Source organism: Aquarana catesbeiana, linkage group LG03 (genome assembly GCF_042186555.1).
Source record: "Aquarana catesbeiana isolate 2022-GZ linkage group LG03, ASM4218655v1, whole genome shotgun sequence".
NCBI lineage: Eukaryota > Metazoa > Chordata > Amphibia > Anura > Ranidae > Aquarana > Aquarana catesbeiana.
This window is the reverse complement of record NC_133326.1, coordinates 76,290,599-76,301,046: the sequence shown is the minus strand read 5'-3', so window position 1 is coordinate 76,301,046 and position 10,448 is coordinate 76,290,599. Positions and strand designations below refer to the sequence as shown.

Here is a 10,448-nt window from a genome sequence, read left to right as displayed (position 1 = left end):
TGTCCTAATTTCTAAATTCCCTTCCCACTGTGGTTTACAATGATAAAAAAAACTCCAAAACTCTCCAATAAATCAGTGCTGAAGACATCTGCTGGGACTAGTTTATACCAGCAGGTGGAGCTGTATGCGAAGAGGAATATCAGCCTCTAGTACCACTGCACTCATAACCCACTAAAGAGAGATTGTATCTTTATAATGAAACTCAAAGAAGTTGTTTTTTTTTTCTATCCTTCCTCTGATTTTTTTTCTGTGAAATTTCCATATGTTTACAGGGGACAGATAAATAAGTAAGCTAGTTTATTTACAGTACCTGGCCTCAAGAAAAATACTAATTTAATAAGTACAGTGGATATGACAACATCCTGTATATGTATATAGTATAGTATAGTATTTTAATCATGGCCATTAGTTTTGCACCACAAATCACACATAGTAGTAGCATAAATGACAGCTAGTGTAAAAGGTTGGATCATGCTATTAGAATAACAATACACAAACACACATACAACAGATCTTAAAATTAGAACCTAGGCCAAAACTTTTTTATTCTGAGTACAGTAGGGGATGGTTAGAACCCTGGTCAGTTTCTCTCAAGCCCCCCCCCCCCGGGGGCAGATTTCCCTCCACTTCCTGTCCCATAGCTGCAACAGGAAGTAAGAAAATCCCTCCAAAGTGAGGGAAATCTCTGCTTGTCACCAGAACTCGGCCCCCTATCTGGAGATTTCCCCTCTATTGTGGTTCTGGTGACAATCATTTGGGGTTTTCTTTTGCTTGATAACCATCGCCAGGACAAAATAGAGAGGGCGAGTCTCCCAAATGGGAGTACAGACAGCAATACAAATCTGACAGGGGTTCTAACCCTCTCTACTCAATCCAAAACTAAAAATGAAAGTTTTGCCTTTAGTTATACTTTAAAATGAAAACCTCTGATTGTATTTGACCAGATGAATGCAGCCAACACATTCAAATGAGCTCAAGGACACACCAAATCATTGTAGATATTTAAACTAGGTCTTGTAAAAGCAGACAAGCAAAGCATAACACAAGGCAGACAGGACAATGGAAAGAGATGGGGCATTTGGCAGCGGTATAACCTGTGTCCCTGCAGAGTGAAGTTTGAAGAAATGCCAGGAGATGGGAAGTGACAAAGACTGCTAAACTTCACACTGAGGAATGTAAACACATTGGAAAGAAAAGAGATCAGCGGAAGAGACTTAGCAAACAGCTGGAATTACACAGGTTACTCCCTTGTCCTTAATAACAGAGCGAGATTTTATTAACCAATGAATACAGTATATCTTTTTTATTTTTTTAAACTTAATAGATTTTCTTTTCTGTGAAGACCCCTTTGAAGATTGTTTTAAAGTTGAACTATAGGCAAAACGTTTTTTCTCATTTTGGATAGTTATGGAGGGGTATAACCCGGTCATATTTTTTTTTTTTTCACCATCTGTGTCCCATTGCGGAGGTTTCCCTTCACTTCCTGCCCTCTAGGAAGTGAGAGAAAATCCCTGCCAATTAAGGGAATTCCTTGGGGACCCCCAGGTCACCAGAACCAGTGTCTCCATTGGAAGATTTCCCCCTTTTTACCTTTCTGGGAACAACCCAAAAATTTGGATTTTCTTTTGCTTTCACCTTCGGCCAAAATTCAGCTGTAGAATCCACTGTAAGCTTCATCCGGCTTTTGTTAAAGGAGCGGGTAATCAAACTGTCAGTTACTGCATAAAATCAGGGTCAGCCAATATTCAGGTATTCTTACAGCCACTGGTGCCGGCTGTCAGAATAGAATAGCCAGCAGCAGGGATTTCTCCACCTGTGCCAACTAGCACGGATAGGGAAATCTGTTAGATTCCATTTGTTCAGCTAGCACGCTGAATGAAAGAAATCAAAGTGTATAGCCAGCTTAAGAATCTGTGTCAATGGTTTTAGTTTGCTTCTTACAGTTGACCTTCTCCTCACTGGCTTCAAGCAGGGTTTGCACTACCATAGACTTGTATGAAAATGCAAAACCTATACAAACACACAAAGTTATAAATTCCGTTAAAAGAGCAGGGAGGAGTGCCTAACTTTACTCCAATTAGCTCTCTGTTCGTTAAAAAGTAACAACGCATGGATCTCTGATGGCTCCTCATTTCTTTAAGATTTTTATAAATGGATGAGCTGCGGTTTGTATAGCTCAGTGTAATTAAGAATGAATAGTAATATCTCAGCTTTGCTATAAATGAGCCCCTTAGTTTACTTAGCCTCACTAGTTTTACATTGTCAATCCCTATAGACCTGTAAATATCGTACAACCAGCAAGTGTGTGTGAATGCTAAAGTTATAATAAGAGACATGCTAAATTCAAGGGTAAGTGTGTTATACTCAGGATTAGGACAGGTCTTAAAAGTGACACTTCTATGAAAGCTTTCTCCAAAGTATGTGCTAATGGAAAGAGACAGATTAAGATGCAATTCACGAGTTATTTTTTTTAATCATCATTTGTCTAAGCATTTCAAAGGCCAACAAATGTTTGTTTTTCAGTGCTGCATCTGTGTAACCATTAATTATTTTGGTATGCTGTAAGGTCCTCAATCTCATTTAGCAAGTAATAAAATATACATTTTTAAAAAATAAATTCCTTCCCAATTAACTTTTTTTAAAAACTAATATCCTCAAAAAAAAAAAAAATAATGCCCTCAATTCAACAATGTATTTTCTCCTTAATAATATAAAATATATCTAGATGGAAATAATTCACACCTGCTAAAATATACCATCAACTGAAGAAGGTACATTACTAAAACCACTCTATTACAAATTTAGGGAGCACAAAATGAGCTTCCCATACTACCTGCCAAAAATAAGAACGAAGCTTTGTGAACAATGCGTCTTGGAGGAACTTTAAAGTATCTGACTATGAAGTATTGTTAGAAAAGAAAGAGTTAACTTGCTTTTGGATAATTATTCCCAATTTATTTTTTTATTCTTTAAGCTCACAGACAATTGTTTTTGTGGAGTAAGCGGTGTTCATGTTTCCATATATACAGTAGTATCTGCAGTGCATAATTTGGTAAACTGTGAAAATAACAGGCAACAGCCATAACAATGCGTACAATTAAGCAATACACATCTTGCCTTACCGAGATCATTATTCTTTGTTATGGCTGCGGCTGCCCTTGTCCGTGGACCTTGCTGTGTGAAGCGATAGCCAAATTTAAGAATCGGTGAATTTTCCTCGAGCAGTTTAGCAATCTTCATCTCTACTTCAGTTCCCAGCTGCTGTCTCTGTTGAAAAATGGAAATGGAATTAAAAAAGACCACGATAGCCAAGATGAAATGGAAATTTATATTAATCTTTCTACCTTACGGTGGTTTTTGTACTTGAGAAATAATGCAAATATCAATGTCAAAATATTAAATTACACAATCGTGTGCACTATTTTAGATTGGAAAAATGAATATGCAGTCAAGATGTGACCTTAAACTGTGTCATACTAGAGTGCAGGGCTGTGTTCAAGTTAAAATTATACTGGATTATGGCTCATCTTCTTATTACTTCAGATTGTAGTACTGTATCCCATGGCCAGCAGTTGTGATCCCACTTCTACAATTAAGTGAGTAGTTAGGACTCTTACAAAAATACTGAAGTTTTCTGTGCTGATGTCAACATAATGGGTATCTAGTTACAAGTGGTTTCTGCCTCACATTAAAGTTGAGCTCCCAGCAAACAACTAAATTTACAAATAAAATACATATAAGTGAGTTTGTTTTGCCTGCCAAATGATTTGTATTTCTTTCCATCTAGTCTTGAGATTTATACAGCTCTGCCACACAGCCATGACACCACCTAAAGTAACGTTAAGAGTTCTATGCCCATAGCATACAATTTCAGTTTATGACATCAGCACTGAAATAACAATACAAACAATAGTTATTTTTGACAATCCAGTATAAGCTTACTTGAAAAATCGACTTTTATGTTGTTAGTTTTGTCTGTCTGAGGGCATCTATATACACAACTTCCTGGATTCCCTGCATGCTTTGCAGCTTTCCCTCTGCTCATTCCTTTGGTTTACTTTTGAATACTAAGAACTAAATATCCCATGGTACCTTGCTGCCTGTAAGCTGCGATTCCCATACTAAAGCTGGATACACACTATACAACTTTCTTTAAATTTTTTTCCTTTAGGTTTGACCTCGTATTATGTGGTTTTGGTAATTGTATTCTGACAGCGGAACTCCTGATCAGACTCCTCAGCTGAGTCTGAACGGCCTCATCCATGTTACTGTGTCTGTATACACAGTCTATAAAACCCATGCTTTTTGCTCAATATTTAAAAAAAAAAAAAAGAATACAGCACTGTAGCCAACTGATTGCTGCCACTGATTGAGAAAATGTTTTCAACATCTTGATAGATTGACTTCTGTTGAACAAGAACAGCAAAAGATGGATCGAAATTTAGCTGGTCTTTTCTGAACTGGACGAATTTTGATCCATCTATGGTCAGCTTTACACTTCTTCCATCTTCTAAAATACTTTGGACAAGTTATCGATGGTGCAACAAACAAAATGAGGCAAAATATATTTTAAATATCATGAAAAAAAAAAAAACACACAAAGCATGCCCAGTGGCCTAGAGTGCTTTAAAAGTTCCTATTGTGGTTAGCATTAACTTGATCACTTGGGGCCACATCCTGAATATGACCACTCATGTCTGCCATTAGCTTCAATATAAAAAGGACCAACAGATACTCTGCATATGGAAAAGTTCCTAAACACAAGTTGAGCACATCTATAAAGGGTTTTACAATGTCTGGGGTACTTCCCTACAATGGCTTGTGCTATTTCCCTATGCCATTGTAAGTATGGTATGTTTAATTTATTAAAGCTCATCTCTACTGATGCAGTAAGATCCGAAATGGTGGTAGATGTAAAATGCCTAATGCTGGATCTGGCTCAGTCTCTGTGAGGTGAATTGTGCAGCCCTACTGCAACCAAAGTGAATGGAGCGGCCCCTACTGCAACCAAAGTGAATGGAGCGGCCCCTACTGCAACCAAAGTGAATGGAGCGGCCCCTACTGCAACCAAAGTGAATGGAGCGGCCCCTACTGCAACCAAAGTGAATGGAGCGGCCCCTACTGCAACCAAAGTGAATGGAGCGGCCCCTACTGCAACCAAAGTGAATGGAGCGGCCCCTACTGCAACCAAAGTGAATGGAGCGGCCCCTACTGCAACCAAAGTGAATGGAGCGGCCCCTACTGCAACCAAAGTGAATGGAGCGGCCCCTACTGCAACCAAAGTGAATGGAGCGGCCCCTACTGCAACCAAAGTGAATGGAGCGGCCCCTACTGCAACCAAAGTGAATGGAGCGGCCCCTACTGCAACCAAAGTGAATGGAGCGGCCCCTACTGCAACCAAAGTGAATGGAGCGGCCCCTACTGCAACCAAAGTGAATGGAGCGGCCCCTACTGCAACCAAAGTGAATGGAGCGGCCGTACTGCAACCAAAGTGAATGGAGCGGCCATACTGCAACCAAAGTGAATGGACCGGCCATACTGCAACCAAAGTGAATGACCCGGCCATACAGCAAATATTTACATATTTTCTTGAGCAGCACTGAAGGTTTGTGGAACACCAGAAGGCCATGAGGCTTCATAATGACTGTGCAGCATATGGCACCAAAAGACACCAAAAAAGCCTTACCTGATTGTCAATTTTAATTTCTCGTAAAGTTTCATTTTCTTTTAGTGCCTCTACCAAAGCCAAGATGCCTGTTCCAGTAACAAAGTTGGATTCAATATTTAAACTCTTCAGACTTTGGTTTACCTTCAACATGTCAGCAAATGCCTTAGAACAAGAAAAAAAAAAAAGACAGGAAAATGATACATTTACCATTCTATTTAAGATGTTGCTGTAAGTGCAATAGATAAAACAACTCATTTGTTAGCATTTTTTTATTGCATATCCACTTACCGACCACCGAAATGGGAAAATACAACACTACTTTGATCTTTAATACCAGGCTTATGGCTGCAGCTAGATACCATAACCCCGGTATTTTTTTTCCCCTCAGGTGCCAGTCTTTCTGATAAAAGTGGTCCAAATGGTGCATTCGCTGCTGGATCATTTTTAGAAGTAAATGAAGTAAAATACTGCGCCAACCCCAAATGTGAGGAGCCAACACAACAATAAGACTAAATTTACAAGTTATGCGCTGCGCTTGGGTAACCCCAAAAACAAAATTAATAATAACCAACTCTGTGCTTACTAGTGCGATAATATTAAATACAAATGATATGAATGTTGAATAAATAAACAAGGTGTGAAAAAACAAGTGCTTGTTACACCATAAATTAGTGCTTAATAGTGCTTGTTACACCATACATAGTGTCTTAATCAACATAAAAAGTGCTTAGTGCTCAATATAAAGTATCCTGCTTTTTTAAATGAAAAAAATAATAATTAATAAAAAAAAGTTCTCTTTGGTACTCTAAATAGTGTGTGCAAATAATGTCCAGAAGTGATAATAAAACAATGCGTGCAGGTGGTGTTCAGCTGGGACAACAATCCAACATCATGCCGAAGATATCCCGAGTGCTGCAAAACATGCTCCTGTGCTCCTTCGTGACCCCCTTAAGCTAATGTGCTCACCTCAGAGCGTGTGACTCAGCTTCTACCCTGAGTCCAAATACGATTTGGAGCCACCCCTAGGCTCAGTCTCAGTGTCTGCTGCACTCCTCCAGCTGGAAACAATGTGGCTCCATACATATAAATGAAAAGGAAACTATATAGTGTAATATAGTCAAAATACTTTTATTAAAAGAAAACGCTCCCCACACCGGGGTACTCACATGGCACTGGTGCGTCAGTGCACCATACTATAATGGCTTTCTATGCAAAATCACTGGATGTTTGGTGCGGTATGCTGTGCTGGGACAGCGCTGGTGTAAAGTCCGTGTCAGTCTCTCCGTCCTGGCCCCTCCCCTACGCGTCTTCGACACAGGGATCACGTGTCATCATCAGGGGGATACACAGCATATCGCACCAAACATCCGGTGATTTTGCATAGAAAGCCGTTATAGTATGGTGCACTGACGCGCCAGTGCCATGTGAGTACCCCGGTGTGGGGAGTGTTTTCTTTTAATAAAAGTATTTTGACTATATTACACTATATAGTTTCCTTTTCATTTATATGTATGGAGCCACATTGTTTCCAGCTGGAGGAGTGCAGCAGACACTGAGACTGAGCCCAGGGGTGGCTCCAAAGCGTATTTGGACTCAGGGTAGAAGCTGAGTCACACGCTCTGAGGTGAGCACATTAGCTTAAGGGGGTCACGAAGGAGCACGGGAGCATGTTTTGCAGCACTCGGGATATCTTCGGCATGATGTTGGATTGTTGTCACAGCTGAACACCACCTGCACGCATTGTTATATTATCATTGCTGGACATTATTTGCACACACTATTTAGAGTGCCAAAGAGAACTTTTTTTCATTATTTATTAATTTTTTCATTTAAAAAAGCAGGATACTTTATATTGAGCACTAAGCACTTTTTATGTTGATTAAGACACTATGTATGGTGTAACAAGCACTATTAAGCACTAATTTATGGTGTAACAAGCACTTGTTTTTTCACACCTTGTTTATTTATTCAACATTCATATCATTTGTATTTAATATTATCGCACTAGTAAGCACAGAGTTGGTTATTATTAATTTTGTTTTTGGGGTCACCCAAGCTCAGCGCATAACTTGTAAATTTATCCTATGCACGTTATATGAAGCGTGATTAGCGCATGCAGCTGGAGGTAGCACAAGCAAGGCTTAAGATCATTGTGGCTCACAGAATTTTTCCAATTTGACAACAATAAGACTAATTGTAAACAAATATGTAGCGCTAATAATGTGTTTAGGTAGATAAACCTAACAAACCTTATTAAAGGCTATGAAATAAAAAAAAAATACTACAAAAATATGTCTCTCGTGATGAAGAGCACACAAATATGTTCAACACAGTGAGTGTATATAAAAGACCAGATGCGATAACAAATCGTAAAAAGTCACATAGGTGAGAAATAGGAAAATGCTAACGTGAGTGATCTAATATTAGTGAATACTCAATAAAGACACAATGTAGTATAAAAATACTTGACTTGACAAACCCATGTATAACCATAAATGTGTGATAAAAAAGAAGCACAATACTAATTTAAATTGTAAGGGTGAGGGTGAAGTTCAAAAAATGGCAATACCAATAAACAAAACAAAAAAAAAAAATCAAAGATATTAATAATATGTTGTACAGATATGACAAAAATCATGAAAGTCCATGAGATTAAGACATCAAAAACAAGCAAAAATGCAGTTGTATGAGAAAACGCTGTTGCTATAGATATCTGACAGTCTCTTGGATAGATGTGATGGGCAGTTTGGAACTACACCCGGGAGTGCCTCCACCTTCCAGGAATGGGTGGGGGGAAGGGATACTCTTACCCGAAATGGTGGACCCAACTCACCGTACGGCGGTGGATCAATCAGGCATGAAACCGGGAACGTAGAATCGAACTCCAAGAGCAAAGCATTCGGTCCCCTCCTCTATAGATCAATAAGAAATCCAAAACGCCAATTACCATAAAAATGGATAAGGCTCCTGGGGTGAGGTACTCCGTCTTCTCATGTGCCGACCAATGGGAGATTTTGAGCACAGCTCACCGAATATGTTTCCTTCAGATAGTAGAGATATTTTCAAGGCATAAAAGGGAGAAAAAACCTAATGCGTCCCTCACTTCTAACTTGTGTCTGATGGCTGCAACCAAATAATTACATACTTACACTTACAAATAATTGAGTTCCCACACCTGCAAAGTTTTCAGGTAGGTCCTGCTTTCACAAGGCATTCAGCAAGTGTAGCCTGCAAAGTTTTCAGGTAGGTCCAGTTTTCAAAAGGCGTTCAGCAAGTGTAGCCTTGTATGCTGCACGGTGTCCAGGTGTCACAGCGCTCTCCTCCGCTCCACACTGGTCACTCTGTGTCAGCAGACTGGCTGTGATAAAACAGAGCCGAGAATCCCACGGGTGTCTGCCTCTCCCCAGGCTGCTTTGGTGCCGGTTCAGCAGGGGTCCCACTCAGGCTGAGAGTCAGGCGCACGCTGCCTGTATACTGGGAGCTCGGTGCTTCGAATGCTTCGCTCTTGGAGTTCGATTCTACGTTTCCGGTTTCATGCCCGATTGATCCACCGCCGTACGGTGAGTTGAGTCCACCATTTCGGGTAAGAGTATCCCTTCCCCCCTCATTCCTGGAAGCTGGAGGCACTCCCGGGTGTAGTTACAAACTAACCTCACATCTATCCAAAAGACTGTCAGATATCTATAGCAACAGAGTTTTCCCATACAACTCTGCATTTTTGCTTGTTTTTGATGTCTTAATCTCAAGGACTTTCATGATTTTTGTCATATCTGTACAACATATTAATATATTTGATTTTTTTTGTTCTTTATTGGTATTGACATTTTTTGAACTTCATCCTCAGTAGCACAATTGAAATTAGTATTGTATTTCCTTTTTTATCACACATTTATGGTTATATATGGGTTTGCCTCATCAAGTATTTTTATACTACATTGGGGGTTATTTACTAAAGGAAAATCCACTTTGCACTACAAGTGCACTTGGAAGTAAAGTCGCTGTAGATCTGAGGGGGACATGCAAGGAAAATAAAAAGCAGCATTTTAGCTTGCACATGGTTGGATGATAAAATCAGCAGAGCTTCCCCTCATTTCAGATCTACCTCTTAGATTTAGAGCGACTGCACTTCCAAGTGCACTTGCAGTGCAAAGTGGATTTGCCTTTTGTAAATAACCCCCATTGTGTCTTTATTGAGTATTCACTAATATTAGATGACTCACGTTAGCATTTTCCCATTTCTCACCTATGTGACTTTTTGCGATTTGTTATCGCATCTGTGTTGAACATATATTTATGTGCTCTTCATCACGAGAGACATATATTTTTGTAGTATTATTTTTGGATTACATAGCCTTTAATAAGGTTTGTTAGGTTTATCTACCTAAACACATTATTAGTGCTACACATTTCACCTTACTCATTTTTAGAAGTGGGAGGGGTCACCTCCCCCGCCGCTTTCTGTGCATACCTGGGCAATTGGTAGCTCCGGGAACCAATCTGGCGCTGGGCACAGAGATGAGTGAAGGAAAGATGGCCTCCACTCATCCCTATCACCTAGGAGGACCGGAGCGACGCCATGATGTCACTTCCAGTTCCGGCACCATGTAAACAAGGCCATTTTTTTTGATCTTTTGCTTTTTGACCCCAGATCTCTCCATGAAGAGGACCTGTCATGCTGCATTGTTATAGCAAGGAATGTTTACATTTTTTGATCATCATGATCATTTTTTTTTTTAAAAAAAAGGACAGTGTAAAAAATAAATAAAAAGTAATAAAATAA

At 39.5% G+C, this 10,448-nt stretch overlaps 1 protein-coding gene and 1 long non-coding RNA gene across 4 annotated transcripts in view; one reads left to right on the top strand and one right to left on the bottom strand.

Moving 5' to 3' along the window:
- The window catches only part of LOC141131438 (tropomodulin-3-like), a 104,913-nt gene that overhangs the window by 2,295 nt on the left and 92,170 nt on the right, over positions 1-10,448 (bottom strand). For both annotated transcript variants that reach the window (XM_073618716.1, XM_073618717.1), the window contains 2 exons: positions 5,687-5,830; positions 3,123-3,267 (listed from right to left, as the gene is read on the bottom strand). In XM_073618716.1, coding sequence (XP_073474817.1) covers positions 3,123-3,267; positions 5,687-5,830 — 289 coding nt within the window. The remainder of the gene's footprint in view (positions 1-3,122; positions 3,268-5,686; positions 5,831-10,448) is intronic.
- Positions 1-10,448, top strand: part of LOC141131439 (uncharacterized) — an 83,695-nt gene that overhangs the window by 15,757 nt on the left and 57,490 nt on the right. The window lies entirely within an intron of this gene.